This window comes from Marmota flaviventris, chromosome 18 (genome assembly GCF_047511675.1).
Source record: "Marmota flaviventris isolate mMarFla1 chromosome 18, mMarFla1.hap1, whole genome shotgun sequence".
Lineage (NCBI taxonomy): Eukaryota > Metazoa > Chordata > Mammalia > Rodentia > Sciuridae > Marmota > Marmota flaviventris.
Window position 1 is genome coordinate 47,315,629 of NC_092515.1, and position 16,296 is coordinate 47,331,924.

Below are 16,296 nucleotides of genomic sequence, written 5' to 3' on the forward strand. Positions count from 1 at the left end.
TTGGTAAAGCAGATACCTCTTCCTCAGGTTCACTGACTTGATGATTCAGAATCCCTGTGAGGGAAACAGACTAAGGCAGTAAAGGACTTTGTCTGAGGGCCCAGGTGGGTGTGAAGTCAGAGCTGTTTAGGCCTTTGTTTTCCAGACTTGAAGTCTGAACTGTTGCCCACGTGCTCATCAGTGGCCATCAGCTCAGCTCAGAAAGAGTTTGCCACAAGCCCGTTCATGCCCCCATGACTTGGCCGAGATGTGTGGCCTTGCAAAGCTGCAGTCGGGAACAGGAATCAGCTGACCTCACTGGCTGTTAGGAGATGAGGCGGAGAAGGATGAGTGATGATGATGAGACCTGGTTTCGGATCAGTTTCATTTTGAAAGTGATACAAAGCCCATGGTGCCAGGAAGCATCTAGGAAGAAGCTGTCATGCTCTGCCCCAGGGCTTATCTGTTCACCAGCTCGACTCTGACATTCCCACAGGTGCCCCAGCAAGTTTCTTTAGAAAGGGTCAGCTTGTCTATGAGATCGCCATCTTCTGCCTCCCCCAGTAAACCACAGAGCAACCTATAGAATAGCCCTTTGTAGATGCAGACTGAGCAGGCTCCCTGCTGTATTGTTTGGTCCTATGTATCTGCCTCTTCCTTTGGTGCTTCATCCATCAGGCAAAGCATAGAACTGTAGCTAATTCCTTCCCAGGTTGGGAGAGTTTCTCTGTGGTATAGAAAGAGGCCAGGACTTGGAGTCAGAAACCGAAGTTAATTGTGCGTAAACTAATGGTACCTTTTGTTGGCAGCTTACTCCAGGCCAGGCACAGTTCTTAATGCTATGCAAACAACTGTCTTGTTATCCCAGTAATTTTATGGGCTGTGTATTACTATTCCTATTTTTCAGCTTCCACAAGCTCCCACAATTTGACCAAGTATATAGTGGGCGAATAGCAGTGTATGGATTGGAACCTGAGTCTTTTGGAATCTAGGTCCCTGCCTTCAGATTTGAAGCCTGTTCCTGCAGCCTCCCAGTTGTGGGGACTTATATACTTTGCTTGTCTGAAGCTGCTTCCTGAGGCTGTTCAACCCCTGGCAGCTTCTTGTTTCCTGAGTTGTCAGATTAAGAACAGTAATATCTACTTTGCGTGTTATTTCATGAGGATTTAGGCAGGAAAACACTTAGCTGGGTGTCTTGGGCAGAGTGGGTGTTTGAAACTTGTTTTTGCCTGCCTAGACTGATGCCCTTTGGTTGTGTTCTGCATCTAATCAAATGCAGGTTAAAGCTGATAGGACCAGGCCCCTGGTGTGCCTGGACTACACAGCCTGTGTGGGAGGCATGGCAATCATAGTACATGACTACTGGATTCTCCTTGATATTGGCATCGTCCCCCTCCAAGAAGAGATGGAAGCCCAGATACTGTGCTACAGATGCTTGGAACCATGTAATAGTGGAAATGTGCCAAGAAATAAGGCAACAGGATGTATTTTACACTCCTGGGGGGTAGATTTTATAGACAGCAGGAAGAGGATTTCTAGGTTACCGGCATCTTGAAGAAATTGCAGCTTTTAGAGTTTTGGGGTTTAGGACTTCTGAGTAATAGGGGAGTCATTAGCCTCCTGTGGGGTAACTCAATAGGAGAGGATTGGAGAGTTCATGAGAGCTGACAGGATCATCTGACTAATCTTTGACTGACTAAAGACCTTCTCTTAGGAAAAGGGCTGCTTTAAAAATAGGAAAAGTGACTTAATTTATTATCAGTGTTTGAATAACTAATGCAGTCAACAAGGGTCATATTTGAAAAGGTGTATGGTAAAAGATCTCATCCCTATTTGTCACCTTGGTTTACCCACTCATAGGTCCAGTTTCTTGGGTTGCCTTTCAGAGGTATTTTTCAGATGCTGTTTTAAAATGCAAATGTTGGGAGTTAGGGATATAGCTCAGTTGGTAGAGCGCTTGCCTTGCATGCACAAGGCCCTGGTTCAATCCCCAGCACTGCCAAAAAAAAAAAAAAAAGCAAATGTTAACATATTAGCACAGAATACATTACTCTACACCTTTACACTTTTGTGTGTGTGTACCAGGGATTGAATTCAGGAACACTTAGCCACTGAGCCATATCCCAAGCCCACTTTATTTTTTGAGACAGGGTCTTGTTAAGTTGCTTAGGGTCTCATTAAATTGCTGAGGTTGGTCTCAAACATATAATCCTCCTGCTTCAGCCTCCCAAATCGTTGGGATTACAGGCATATAATCTACACCTTTAAAAAAAAATTACCAGTATGTCATAGAGATCTTTTCATGTAGATAGGGAATAAGAACTACCTCATCTTTTGTAGCATTTTTAAAAAATGACTGCTTAGTATTTCACTGCATAGATGATATAACACAAGTTAAACAGTTCTTATTGATAAGCATTTAGGTTTCCTCTGGAATTTTGCTATTACTATAGCTGCATTGTTGATTAGTGTGATAGAAACCTGTGGGGAAGTGATTTTGCAGTATCTTTTAAGAATTTAGATACTTAAGGATATATTGTTCCTAATATATCCCTGGTAACCAAAAGAATGTTATAGGTACATGGGAACTACTTGCCTCAGAGCACTAGGGAACCTTGCATGATAGTGATAGATGATGCTATATAAGGTTCTGGGGTTTGCAGATTCATGTTTTTAGGTTTCCTCTTGTATGATACTAATAATAACTTTATGAAATCTTATTTCCATCTTCCAAATGTGAGAATATAAGTTTCTAATAAGTTAATCTCAGCCACTTGGAAGGCTGAGGCAGGAAGATTGCAAGTTTGAGGCCTGCCTGGGTGACTTAGTGAGACCCTGTATCAGAATGAAATAAAAAGGGCTGGGTGGAGCTTAGTGGTAGAATGTAGCCTGTGCAAGGTGCTGGTTTCAATCCCCAGTACTGCAGGGGGAAAAAAGGTCCATATCAACATGTCAGTGTTCTAAACTAACAGTTGTTTGTTTGTTTGTTTGCTTTTTTTTGTTTAAATATAGGGAAAAGAACACATAAAATTTATTACATGCCTAAAAGCATGGGAGTTTTAGACTCCCTAGCAGATTTTTGAGGTACTTTTTACATGATTACATTGTTGTTTTGTTTATATTTTTTTATTTTGAGACAGGGTCTCACTGAGTTACTAAAGACCTTGCTACATTGCTGAGACTGGCCTTGAATTTATGATCCTCCTGCCTCAGATTCCTGAGTCACTGGGATCAAATGAATGTGCCACCATGCCCAGAGTTTACACTGTTTCTTAGCACAGCTTTAAATAACACCAAATTACCTAGTGAATTTAGGTGTTCCCTTTATTTCTCTTAATCTTTTTATTACATCAAGAAGAAAATGTATGTGTTCCTACTACATACTTTCAATAACTTTTTTGTGTGTGTGGTGCTGGGGATTGAACCCAGAGCCTTGTGCGAGGCAAGCACTCTACTAACTGAGCTATATCCCCAGCCCTCAATGACTTTTTTTTTGGTGGGGTGGGGGGACTGGGGATTAAACTAAGGGGCATTTGACTACTGAGCCACATCCCTAGCCCTATTTTGTATTTTATTTAGAAACAGGGTCTCATTGAGTTGCTTAGTGCCTCACCATTGCTGAGACTGGCTTTGAGCTCCTCCTGACTCAGCCTCCTGAATCACTGGGATTACAGGTGTACACCACCACACCCGGCTCTCAATACATTTTTTTTTTTTTTTTTTTTTGTGGTGCTGGGGATTGAACCTAGGGTCTTGTGAATGTGCGGCAAGCACTTTACCAGCTGAGCTACATCCCCAGCCCTCTCAATAACTTTTTAAAATATTTTTTTAGTTGTAGATGAACGCAATACCTTTATTTTATTTATTTATTTTTAAGTGGCGCTGAGGACCGAACCCAGTGCCTGGCACGTACTAGGCAAGTGCTCTACCGCTGAGCCACAACCCCAGCCCCCAATAACTTTTTAGTAACATGTTTTTCTTTCTTTCAAGACAAGGAAAAGCATATCTCAGGCTCAAAGCTTCAGCAAACAATTGATTCTGGAACCCAGAGAATTCAAGTACCTTACCCAGGTTCACCCAAAAAGTTCAGTACCTGCATAAGACTGGGAAGGTCCCTGTCTCTATGAGTCATGAACAGGAGACCCTTCCAAAATGCTGTTTATATATAATCACCTCAATTCAGTCCTTTATGTTTATTCTGACAACCCTACAAGGAGGTATTATTAATAACTCCAAGTTTAGTGCTTTCTTCCCAGATATCACACTGCCTTACATGGCATCTAAAAGACAATCTGTTAGCCAGGCTTGGTGGGGCATGCCTGTATTCCCAGCAGCTCAGGAGGCTGAGGCAGGAGGATCACAAGTTCAAAGCTAGCCTCAGCATTTAGAAAGTCCCTAAGCAACTTAGTGAGAACCTATCTCTAAATAAAATGTAAAAAAGGGGGTAGAAATGTGGTGCAGTGGTTAAGAACACCTGGTTCCATCTCCAGTACCAAAACAAAATAAGACATAAACAGAGAATGGGAACAAGTGATGGGAAATGAAGGGGAGATTCAACTCTCTCAGACACACCAGGAAGATGGTATAACCATGGTGGTTAAGGAAATGACTCAGGTTTCATTGCCTAGCTTTGTAACTTTAATGAACTTGTTTAGCCTCTCAGTTTCCTAATCTGGAAAATGGATGTTCAAATATTCCTCATAGTTGGGCATGGTGGCACACGCCTGTAATCTTATGACTCGGAAGGCTGAGGCGGGAAGATCACAAGTTTGAGGCCGACAACTTAGACCCTATCTCAAAAAAAGAGCTGGGATTGTATCTCAGAGGTAGAGTTCTTGCCGAGCGTGCGTGAGGCACAGGGTTTGATCCTTAGTACCACATAAAAATAAAATAAAGATATTGTGTCCACCTATAACTAAAAAATAAATATAAAAAAAGAGGTTTGGAGGTGTAACTCTGTGATTGGATGCTCTGTGTTCAATACCTAGTAACACACACACACTTGCACACACAAACACACGCATACACACACACACACAGAATCATAGATGGGCATGGTGGGTGGCGCATGCCTGCAATCCCAGTGACTTAGGAGGCTGACACAGGATGATCGCAAGTTTGAGGTCAACCTCAGCAACTTAGTGAGAGCCTGTCTCAAATTAAAAAGGACTGGGGATGTAGCTCAGTGGTAAAGGGACCCTGGGTTCAATCATCAGTACAAAAGAAATTATATGTATGTGTGTGTGTGTCTTTGTGTATACATGTACATACATATATAATTCACACATATATACACACATACATACATATACCTTTCATGCATACATAGACCTTTTATATGTATTTTTCAGTATATATGTATGTTTTCAGTATATGTTTTCCTTCATAGGTTGCCTGGTGAAGATTAAATAAGTGTGTGCGTTAGCTGTTGGTAGTGATTCATGAGGGGAGGGATTCCTGACTCTTGAGTCTGCAGCATGTTTGTTAGGGCTTCCATAACAAAGTTCCATGGGTGAGCTGCTTAAACAGAAATGTATGTCTCACAATTTTGGAGTCTAAAATCAAGGGAAGGTTGGTTTCTTTTGAGGCCCCCTCCTTTGTTTGAATATGGCAACTTTCTGTGTTTTGACTTGGTCATTCCCTTGAACTGTCCATGTCCCAGTTTCCTCTCCTAAGGACACCAGTCTTGGTAGATTAAGGCCCACTCTAAAGACCTCACTTTAACTTAATTACATCTTTTAAAACCCTATCTATTTTCACTCAGGCAGGAGGGTACATGTCTGGAATTCTAGCTGCTAAGGAGACTAAAGGCAAGAGGATCTTAAGTTCGTGGCCAGCCTTGGCAAATTAGTGAGATGCTGTCTCAAAATAAAAAGGCCTGGAGATGTAGTTCACTGGTAGAGCACCCTGCATTTGTTCAATCCCTAGTACCAGGAGTGGGGAGAAAGACCCCATCTTCAAATATAGTCATGCTGTAAGGTACTGGGGGTTAGGACTTCAACATATGAATTTGGGAGGTGGAGATCACAAGAGTTTGTGATAAGAGAAAACTTGGGCCTATATAACAATTAAGAAATACAATTTAGCAGATAGTCACAGTCAAGCAGTTAGGGTGCTGGACTTAAAAATAAGTTGTAATCATTGGGAAGGTTCATTTTCCTCCAGTCTTTTTTCTGCGCCTAGTTAACACATATTATATATGTAGTTCTGCATTCTGCTTTGATTTTACTTTACAGCATAAAAATTTCCCTATGTAATTTCAGAATGCTACCATTAGTATTACTTTGCATAACTGGATAAGTCCATGGCCCCTTAGATATTTTTTCCCTGTATTTAAGGTGGGTTAACCTTTGTCACTTATAATTTCTGGCCATTCTAGATTTAAGGCCAAATAAGATTCCTCAGATGAGACTATAGAGCTGTGTGCTCAAGGTACAGACATGACTGCACTGGGGATCTCATGGCTCCTGGGACTCTCTGAAGCAGAATCAGAACTAGATCCCCTTTTCCCTTCTTCCCACTGGCCAAGCATGTCACAACCTAGGACTCCTCACTGGGGATGTCGTCAAGGAGTCAGAGCTGGTCTCTAAGCAATCATCTCTTTCTCATGGGCACATTCCAGCCTTCCCTCAGAGGATCCTGTATGTGTGAGTTCTTGGGCTCTGGGGCCTGGCTCTGAGCTCTGAGGAGCAGAAGGAAGCTCTTAATGGTCCTTAGGCCTCTCTGTCTGCTCCAATCACAACCCCTCTCCAAGAGTGGGCAGTGTCTTTCCTTCTTTTACCTAGATAAGTTTTGCCTATTTTTGAGCTTTATGTGGATGGAAATATGCTAATGAATACCAGAATGTTGCACCCCCAAATATGCATCTTTGACATAAATATTAAGAAGCAGCAAACTGAAGGAAGAGCTCTTTCTATGCCCCCCACCCCACCCCAGCTTTCTACCTAGTGACCGGATATAAATTCTCCTTTACTGGAGTCAACTCTTATCAGCTCAGAGACAGCTCCAGAGGAATCTGCAAATCTCGCTCCATTAGTTTACTCTCATGTATTTACCATCCCACAGTTTCCTCCCTCTGGAAGCTTGGAACTGCTTTCCTTCGTCTTGTCATCTCTAAAATTTATTGTTTTTTGTTGCTGGTGCTGTGTAAACCAGAGTTCTAAACCACTGCTTTGAGCTACCTTTCCCTGAGGTTTTGCCCATGTATTATGCACCGCACACATTAATAAACCTTTTTTTGTAGTTGTTGTTAAATCTGTCTTTTTTGTTTCAGGGGTCTATCTTGACTGGGGGCCTCAGGATTGAGGAGAAATGATATTTCTTTCTTCCAGGACAATACATGTGTCCTTGCATGTATCTGGTTTCTATTATTCAACAATGTTAGAGTCACCCATGTTGTTGGGTGTCCTTGTAGTTGATTCATTTCAATATGTAATTATACCACAGTGTTTCTCTCCATCCTACCTTGATGAATATTTACTGTTTACAGTTTTTAGCTCTTATGAATAGTGCTTCAATAAACATTGAATGCTTTTGGTACATGTATTTTGTGAGGTCTATACCTCAGAGTAGAATTACTAAATCTTCGTAATTGCGTATACTTAAGTTCAGTATATATTGACAGACTTTTTTCCAAAAGATTGTACATTTTACACACCTGTGTCAGGCTTCTACCCCTTTTGTGAGTGGTAAAATATCCATAACATAAAATTTACCATTTTATTCTGGGCACAGTGGCACATGTCTTTAATCCCAGCTACTCAGGAGATTGAGGGAAAAGGATCCCAAGAGGCCAGCCTCAGCAACTTAGTGAGACCCTGTCTCAAATAAAAAATAAAAAGGGCTGGGGGGACTGGGATGCTCAGTTGGCAGAGTGCTTGCCTCACATGCACAAGGCCCTGGGTTCAATCCCAAGCACCACCAAAAAAAAAAAAAAAGGGAGGGAGGTGGGGGGTATATAGCTCAGAGGTAAAGTGCCCCTGGGTTTTATCCCTAAGACTACCAAAATTTAAAAAAAAGAGAGATGAAAAAGCATGTTATACCCATATCAGGGAATATTATTCAAACTTTAAGAAGAATAAAGTTCTGACATGCGAGAATATCAATAAACCTTGAAAACATTATGCTGGGTCTGGGGGTGTAGTTCAGTGTTAGAGAACATGCTCAGCAGGCACAGGGTCATGGGTTCAATCTCAGCACCAGAAACAAAACAAAATTATGCTAAGAGTGGAATTTCTAATCTTTGTAACTCTCCATGTGACTTTTATGTATTGGGGGTAGGGGTAGTGCTGAGGATTGAGCCCAGGGCCTCACCCATGCTGGACAAGTGCTGTCCCACTGAGCTCACCCCAAGCCTTACGTTGACTTTTGGATGAACTGCCAAACTCTTTTCCACATTGGCTGCACCATTTCACATTCCCACCAGCAATGTGGGAGGCTTCCAATTTCTCTACATTCTTGCCAAGACTTGTTATTTTCCTTCATTTTTTTAAATAGCCATCCAAGAGGGTATGAAGTGGTATCTCATTATAATTTTAACTTGCATTTCCCTAATGACTAATGATATTTAGTATCTTTTAATGCACTTGTTTATCTTCTTCAAAGAAATGTCTTTTCCAGTCCTTTGCCTTTTTTTTTTTTTTTATTAGTTTTTTCTTGTTGAGTTTTAGGAGTTCTATACATATTCTGGTATTAATTTTTTAAAATTCTACTTTTTTATTATACTTTAATATTTTTTAGTGATAGATGGACACACTACCTTTATTTATTCATCTTTATGTGGTGCTGAGGATAGAACCCACTGCCTCACCCGTGCTAGGCAAGTGCTCTACCACTGAACCACAACCCCAGCCCATATATTATACTTTTTTAAATACTTTGTTATGTTCAAATTACTTTTGTAGTTAAAAATAAAATATCAGCTACATACCACGGCACACACCTGTAATCCCTGTACTAAGGAAGCTGAGGCAGGAGGATTTAAAGTTGAAAGACCACCAGTGCAGTTTAGCAAAACCATGTCTGAAAATAAAATTTAAAAAGGGCTAAGGATGTAGCTCAATGGTAGAGTTCCCCTGGTTCAATTCTCAGTATTGGGGGAGGTGGACCTTACTCTTTATTATAAGGAAAAATATTTTTAAGCTGGGCACCGTGGCTTGTGATCCCAGCTGCATAGGAAGTCAGGATAGGAAGATTACAAGTTTGAGACAAACCCAGGCAAGTTAGTGAGACCCTGTCTCAAAATAAAAAGGGCTGAGATGTAGCTCAGTGATAGAGTGTCCCTGGGTTCAATACCCAGTATAATCCTGAGAGGAAAAAAAAAAAAAAAGATACTTAATCCAAATGGTAATAATAACCTAATAACTAAACAACTCTTCCAAACAGGACATTTGTATGGCCCAGGGACAGTAATGTCCTTGTTATGCTGTAGCCTAGCAAAACTATGAGTACTGGGTCAGATCTGGTTCTTATGAGGCCCAAAGTGTGGCCTCTGGCAGTTTCCCTGATTTTTTGCTTTGGCTTCAAAGAAGGGTAGATTCCTCAGATTGCTTATTGGCCATAAGTCCTTGGTTGCTAAAGCCATTGTGAGCCAAGCTAACCCTATAGAGAAGGTAGCCTGATCCTCAGCCACCCAGCTTGTGAGCATGAGTTTTCTTATCTTTGAAAAGGGCTAATGCCTACCTAGGAGGGTTGTTACAAGAATGAAACAGGCCCAGCCTCTGACTAGGGACTGGTAAGTTGGTTTTGGTTTTTATTTGTGGCACTAGGGATTGAACTGAGGCCCCCAAGCCTATTAGGCAAGTGGTCTTCCACCAAGCAACATCCCTAGGCCCCCTTTTTTTTTTTTTGTACCAGGGATTGAACTCAGGGGCACTTGACCACATCCCCAGCCCTATTTTTTATTTTATTTAGAGATAGGTCTTACTGGGTTGCTTAGCACCTCACTTTTGCTGAGGCTGGCTTTGAACTCGAAATCCTCCTATCTCAGTCTCCTAAGCTTCTGGGATTATAGGTATGTGCCACTGTGCCCGGCTCCCCAGCCCTTGTTTATATTTATGTTTTTAAATTTTGAGACAGGGTCTTGCTAAATTGCCCAAGCTGGCCTCAAACTTGTCATCCTCCTGTCTCAGCCTCCAGAGTCATTGTGATTACAGGCATGAGCCATCACATCTCTGGCTTCCAGTGTTTCAGAGATGGTCTAGCAGGGGGAATTCAGAAGGGGTGTGACCAACTGAAACAATCAGAGGTTGTCCAGAGTGAATTGTGGGCAACAGTGTGATGATGCATGTTGTATATAGATAGATGATTCATGGCCTCCAGAAAATCTTCCACCTCTAGCTATAACCTTTAGTCAAATGTGTGTTTCACAAGGCTGCCCGGGATTAATGTCACTGAATGTCTGTGATCTTGGTTCTCTGGTTTCATGAACAAAAAGGGATTTGACCCACAAACTGACAATGAAGGTCTCTCCCTCTTGAGACCTAACATGGAAGTTCTATCTGGATTTATATTAGTCACTCTGCTTGTCAGAGAAACTAAGGCAAGGCCCCATCTGCAGCACTTGATAACAGTCCTTGATCCAGTCAGGGACTCTTGTCAGGTCTTGTTTCCCCTCAGGTAGCTTCCAGGGCCTTTCTTTTTTGGGGGGTGGGAGGTGGGGCGAATCCCGGGGATTGAACTCAGAGGCACTTGACCACTGAGCCATATCCCCAGCCCTATTTTGTATTTTATTAGAGACAAGGTCTCACTGAGTTGCTTAGCACCTCACTAAATTTGGCTTTGAACTCGCGATTCTCCTGCCTCTGCCTCCCAAGCCTCTGGGATTACATGTCTGCGCCACCACACCTGGCTTCCAGGGCCTTTCTAATGCGTTCTTTCTCCCTTCCCCACCACAGCTTTCACCGGCTGCCCTGAGGAGGAACTGGCCCTGCTTGGCACTGATAACGACTTCCCTGCGCTGAACAGTGGAACAGTCCAGGTAAAACACCAGTCTTCCTACAGGACAAAAGGAAGGGTTCTCTATGCACACACAGACTGCTGCTGGTCAGGAGTCCTTGGTTGCTAAGGCTGCTGTAAGCATGAGTGATTGCAGCTGCCCAGTAAGGACACCAGAGAGTCAGGCCAGTGGGCCCTTAGCAGTGAATACCATGCACTTAGGCCTTGGGATCCCTCTCCCACCTTCCTTCCCAGCTTAACCCCAAGTGAAGGTCATTCCATGCAGGATTGCCAATCCCATGAGTCTCTAGGAAGGTGGATCTGAGGTGCCTGGCCACACTTCTTAGTTTTTTTTTTTAATCTTTTGATTAGCTAATATAGCCCCATGGTTTAAATTTAAAATTTAAATTTTATTTTTTAAATAAAAAAAAATTTTTAACTATACATTGAACACTTTCCATTTGTCTCCATCTGCCTAAAACACCCCCCCCACACACACACACACACACACGCTACAAGAGAAAACACAGATAACCATCTTGGGCAGGTTCTTTCCCTCCAGAGTTTACCTCCATATGTAATGTTTGTCAGCTGCCATTTCTGTATATGTATTTTCAATATTATATTTAGATAGGTTATGTTTGTGTATATACAGATATAAAATGTTTTTTTTCCTTTTATGCAAAAGTTAACATTCACATGTCTGTTCTTTCTTTTTGCATGAAACAGTATATTAAATCAGTACAATGCCAGTCCCCTTCCCACAGATAACCACTGTTATTAGTTTCTTATGTATTTTCCAGACATGGTCTGTGTTAATAAAATATGAACATAAGGTCTTATTTTCCTGTCCTCTTACACAAAAGATGGAATAGTGTCTGGTACATATTTAGCATTTTGTTTGTTAAATAAAATTCTAAACCATAAGCTGTTTGTCCTTTGATCTTTTAACAGTATATATCAAAGAGCTTTCCCAGTCAGCACATGGAAAACATTCTCATTCCTCATTTTTAGAGTTGTGTAATATTCTACTACATGCTGTATTATGTGGTCCTCCTCTATAACTGGATTATTTCGAAGTGTCCTTGTGCAGTAGATCATCTAGGTCTGCCTCCTGGCTCTATACTCCTATGGGTGAGAGGTTGTTGGGAATGTTACAGCTCTTTCCTCATCCAGGGGGCTTCTCTCCTTTCAGGAAAGGAAAACACTGAAGGTCTCCCAATCCAAACGCATCTTACGAAGACGCAAGAGAGAATGGGTGGTCCCGCCAATATCTGTCCCTGAGAATGGCAAGGGTCCCTTCCCCCAGAGGCTAAATCAGGTATGACTGTGCCTTCCCCCTTGGAGTCATTGGTGACTGCAGGGAGCGCCATCTTTGAATGTGAGGTTTCTTGCCACTGAGTTCTGGGATCTGCAGAGGAAAATCCCTGTCATGGAAGCAGATTCTAATAAGGCTGTGCCCCTCCCCAACCTCTCCACGGAAAATTCCTTGCTATAGTCATGAGGTCTTTGTTACTTTGTCAGCTGCCATTTTCTTTTGCTTCCAGCTCAAATCCAATAAAGACAGGGGCACCAAGATTTTCTACAGCATCACAGGGCCTGGGGCAGACAGCCCCCCTGAGGGCATCTTCACCATAGAGAAGGAGACAGGCTGGTTGTTATTGAATAAGCCACTGGACCGGGAAAAGATCGCCAAGTATGAGGCAAGTGGCCTGTAGTGTCCTGTTAGAATTAGAGCCTTAGGGCCCCGGGGGTGCAGGTATCGGGTTGATCATAGACCTCTGTGCCCACAGCTTTTTGGCCATGCTGTGTCAGAGAATGGTGCCTCGGTGGAGGAGCCCATGAATATCTCCATCATCGTGACAGACCAGAATGACCACAAGCCCAACTTCACCCAGGCTGTCTTCAGAGGGAGTGTCATGGAGGGTGTACTCCCTGGTAAGAGGATTGGAAGAAACTGCTGTGGATTTGCTGGGCCCAGACTTAACTTTGGGTCAACTTCTAGAACCATCTGGAAGTCAGTCCACACCCTTAAATATCATAAGACCCCACCACTCCTGATTTCCTTGTCTGTGCATCAGATTGCCTGTGATCTTAAAAATCTAGATTCTCCAACTGTATCTCATGATTCCTGACTAACAGTCCTCAAATAGTGCTCTGGAATCTGTGCATGTGAAAATTTTCCAGAAGCTTCAGGTAATCAACCAAGTTTAGGAACCATTAACGCGGAAACTGCAAAGAACGAGATTTGAATCTTGACTTTACCAGCTGTGGTCCTGGGCATATTCTTATCTCTGAATCATCACATCTAAAAATGAAAATAATAGCAACCTTAAAGAAATATAAAAATTAAAAATAACACATGCAGCTAGGAGTATAGTTCAGTGGTGCTTAGCATACTTGAAGCCCTGGGTTTCATCTCCAACACCAAAAAAAAAGAAAGAAAGGAAGGAAGGAAGAAAAGAAAAAGAACTCGTACTTGACATTATATACAGTGGAGTATCATTCTTTTTTCATTTCCCCCCACTTGTTCTGGAGATTTAATCCAGGGGCTTCTACCACTGAGCCATACCCTCAGCCATTTTCATTTTATTTGAGACAGGGTCTTGCTAAGTTGCCCAAGCTGGCCTCAAACTTGTGATCCTCCTGCCTTAGCCTTGACATTTGACATGAAGTTCTTTAGTGAAGGCAGCTGCAAGAAAATCAGAGCTGGAAGGTGTTAGAACATGGCTTAGGGAGAGAAAAGAAAATTGCCAGGACTAGGAAAGAGGGTGGTGGGAGACCAGTAGAGAAGAGGGAAGTAGATGTCTTTTAGTGTGTGTAGTGCTGGGGATTATAGTACGTGCATATTAATGACCATCGAGGGCAGGCACTTGCTGGGGGAGGGGTTTGTGAGTTGATTAAACAGGAAGTAACAAATTCCCACAATAAAAAGTCTTAGATTAAATCTTTTTTTTTTTTCTTCCTTATACTTTAAGACTCCTAGCAAAAGTCAGTGTAAACTGGTATGGTGCTTCAAAGGTTTGGAGGCCTACACTTTTTCTGTCTTTTTCTGCTCTTTTGGCCTTTGTTCTCAAGGTTACCCTTATGGCTGCTGGGTCTAGCCATTACATCTGGAAGGAGGTGAGAGGTAGGAAGAACAAGCCCATATTTGCAAAAACATTTCCCCCAAAGTTGTATGTCCTGTTTTTATCAAACTTTATTCTCTTGGTCATAGGAAGGTGCCAAAAGGTTGGAAAATAGCCTTTGTTCCTTTAAAAAAAAAAAAAAAAAAACTACCTGTGCCCAGCCTAAAATGAGGATGACAATTCTAAAAAAGAAGGAAAGAGTTGAAAATGGGTGCCAGACAAACAGACTCTGTCACTAAGTAGATACGACCAAGTTGAAACATGGAGGAGACTCTCAGAGTTCCAAAAGTGGGCAAGGCTGGAATTGGACCTGGGAGGAAAAGGTACTCACTCATTCGTCCTTTCTCCTCTCCAGGTACTTCAGTGATGCAGGTAACAGCCACAGATGAGGATGATGCCATCAACACCTACAACGGGGTGGTTGCCTACTCCATCCATAGCCAGGAACCAAAGGACCCACACGACCTCATGTTCACTGTCCACCGAAGCACAGGCACCATCAGTGTCATTTCCAGTGGCCTGGACCGTGAGGTGAACAGCCCTGAGGGAAAGTGCTGCCAACCTAGGCTTGCCCAGACTGGGGCCTGACTCTCAGAGCATAAACTCCTGTCACTGTCCCTGTCCCTGTCCCTGAGGTCAAGGCAGAACAATGGGGACCCAAATCAGCTGGGCTGTCAGCTACTGTGTTCACACACGGATGTCCCACAGCTCCCTTGGGTGGGTGGCCTGCTGCCAAACAATCTCATTGAATCTCTTCTGAGGATGAGGAGGCAGCTGTAAAATGAAGACTTTTGATATTTTCTGGAGGTTTTCTCATTTCCTCTTGGAATGGTTCGCTTAGTGTGCACATTGCATAGATTTGTCCCTTGTGCACCACAAAGTAGAATTAGCTCCATGGATATTGGAGTTGCCTTCTGTTTCCTAATTAATATCTTTGCCCAAATCCCTGCTTAATACTCCCACAGTGGAGCAGCTAAGGGTTGGGGCCAGTGCCCAGACTTTCTCAGGATAGACCCAGGAGAACTGCTGGCACCTGAGACTCCTCCCCAGCACTCCCCTCTGCTTCTATTCTTTCTGGTAAGGTGAGAGTAGGACAAGGGGCCAAGAATATCACGAGAGGAACACTTCTCTATCTCTATACTCCCTCAAGGCTTTGGTTCTTAGAGCCCAGGTGAGGGACTCCTGAGACTGGACTCACGGTGGGCTTCCCCTCTCCTTTCTTTATCCCCAGAAAGTCCCTGAATACACACTGACCATCCAGGCTACAGACATGGATGGAGATGGCTCCACTACCACAGCAGTGGCAATAGTGGAAATCCTTGATGCCAATGACAATGCTCCTGTGTTCAACCCCCAGAAGGTAACACCCGTTCTTCTTTCTTCCCTCATCAGTAACGAAGGGCTTAAGTTTAATCCTCTCATGAAATTTTGAATCCTGCCTATGTTGCTTTGAGTCCTAGCCTTACCATTTACTGGCTGTGTGACCTTAGGCAAACTACTAACCCTTTTGTGCCCTCATTTCTTAATCTGTGAAATGGAGATAATGATCATACCTGCTGCATTGTTCTGAGTTTTAAATGAAATAATCTATGTACCGTTTTGAACACAATCCTGGCAAAATAAGTGCTGCATATGAAAATCTTTGTTGATATGAAAACTTACTATCCTTTGAATCCTCATCTCTCCACATTCCCCCAGTGAATACTTGTACACCTCCAATGACAGAGGCCTCAATGCCACTCAGGGTGACATGTCCCACCCCTTCCAATTGTAGATATCTGTGATTGCTAACATTCTTCAGACCTGATTAAAAATTTGTTCTAGGGCTGGGGTTGTGGCTTAGCGGTAGAACACTTGCCTAGCTGGGCGAGGCCCTGGGTTTGATCCTCAGCACCACATAAAAATAAATAAATAAATAACAAATAAATAAAAGATAATTTAAAAAATTTTTTTGTTCTGGGAGTGTAGCTTAGTGGTAGAGCACTTGCTTAGTATGCATAAGTTCCTGGGTTTGATGCCAACATCCCATAAAAACTTTTTGGTTCTTAGCAGCTGATTTTCTAGTCTTTACTTCCTGTCCTAGAACCTCCAAAAAACCTCTGTCCATTGCCCCAACACAAATAGACTCCTACCCTTATTTTCACCTTTCTTATAACCTACTGATCTCAGGTTGATGGATGACTGTATCCAGCAGGGACTTGGATACCCAGACGAGTGAGATTCTGGAACATCAGGCTCCTGGGAGGAGGGAAAA

At 42.7% G+C, this 16,296-nt stretch overlaps 1 protein-coding gene across 2 annotated transcripts in view; it reads left to right on the forward strand.

Moving 5' to 3' along the window:
• The window catches only part of Cdh3 (cadherin 3), a 45,064-nt gene that overhangs the window by 16,301 nt on the left and 12,467 nt on the right, over nucleotides 1-16,296 (forward strand). Inside the window, exons 4-9 of one of the 2 annotated variants that reach the window (XM_071604132.1) lie at nucleotides 10,875-10,957; nucleotides 12,110-12,235; nucleotides 12,462-12,617; nucleotides 12,708-12,852; nucleotides 14,398-14,573; nucleotides 15,274-15,402. In XM_071604132.1, the coding sequence (XP_071460233.1) occupies nucleotides 10,875-10,957; nucleotides 12,110-12,235; nucleotides 12,462-12,617; nucleotides 12,708-12,852; nucleotides 14,398-14,573; nucleotides 15,274-15,402 (815 nt within the window). Of the gene's footprint in view, nucleotides 1-10,874; nucleotides 10,969-12,090; nucleotides 12,236-12,461; nucleotides 12,618-12,707; nucleotides 12,853-14,397; nucleotides 14,574-15,273; nucleotides 15,403-16,296 lie in introns of both variants that reach the window. The other variant, XM_027933160.2, reaches the window with a different exon arrangement.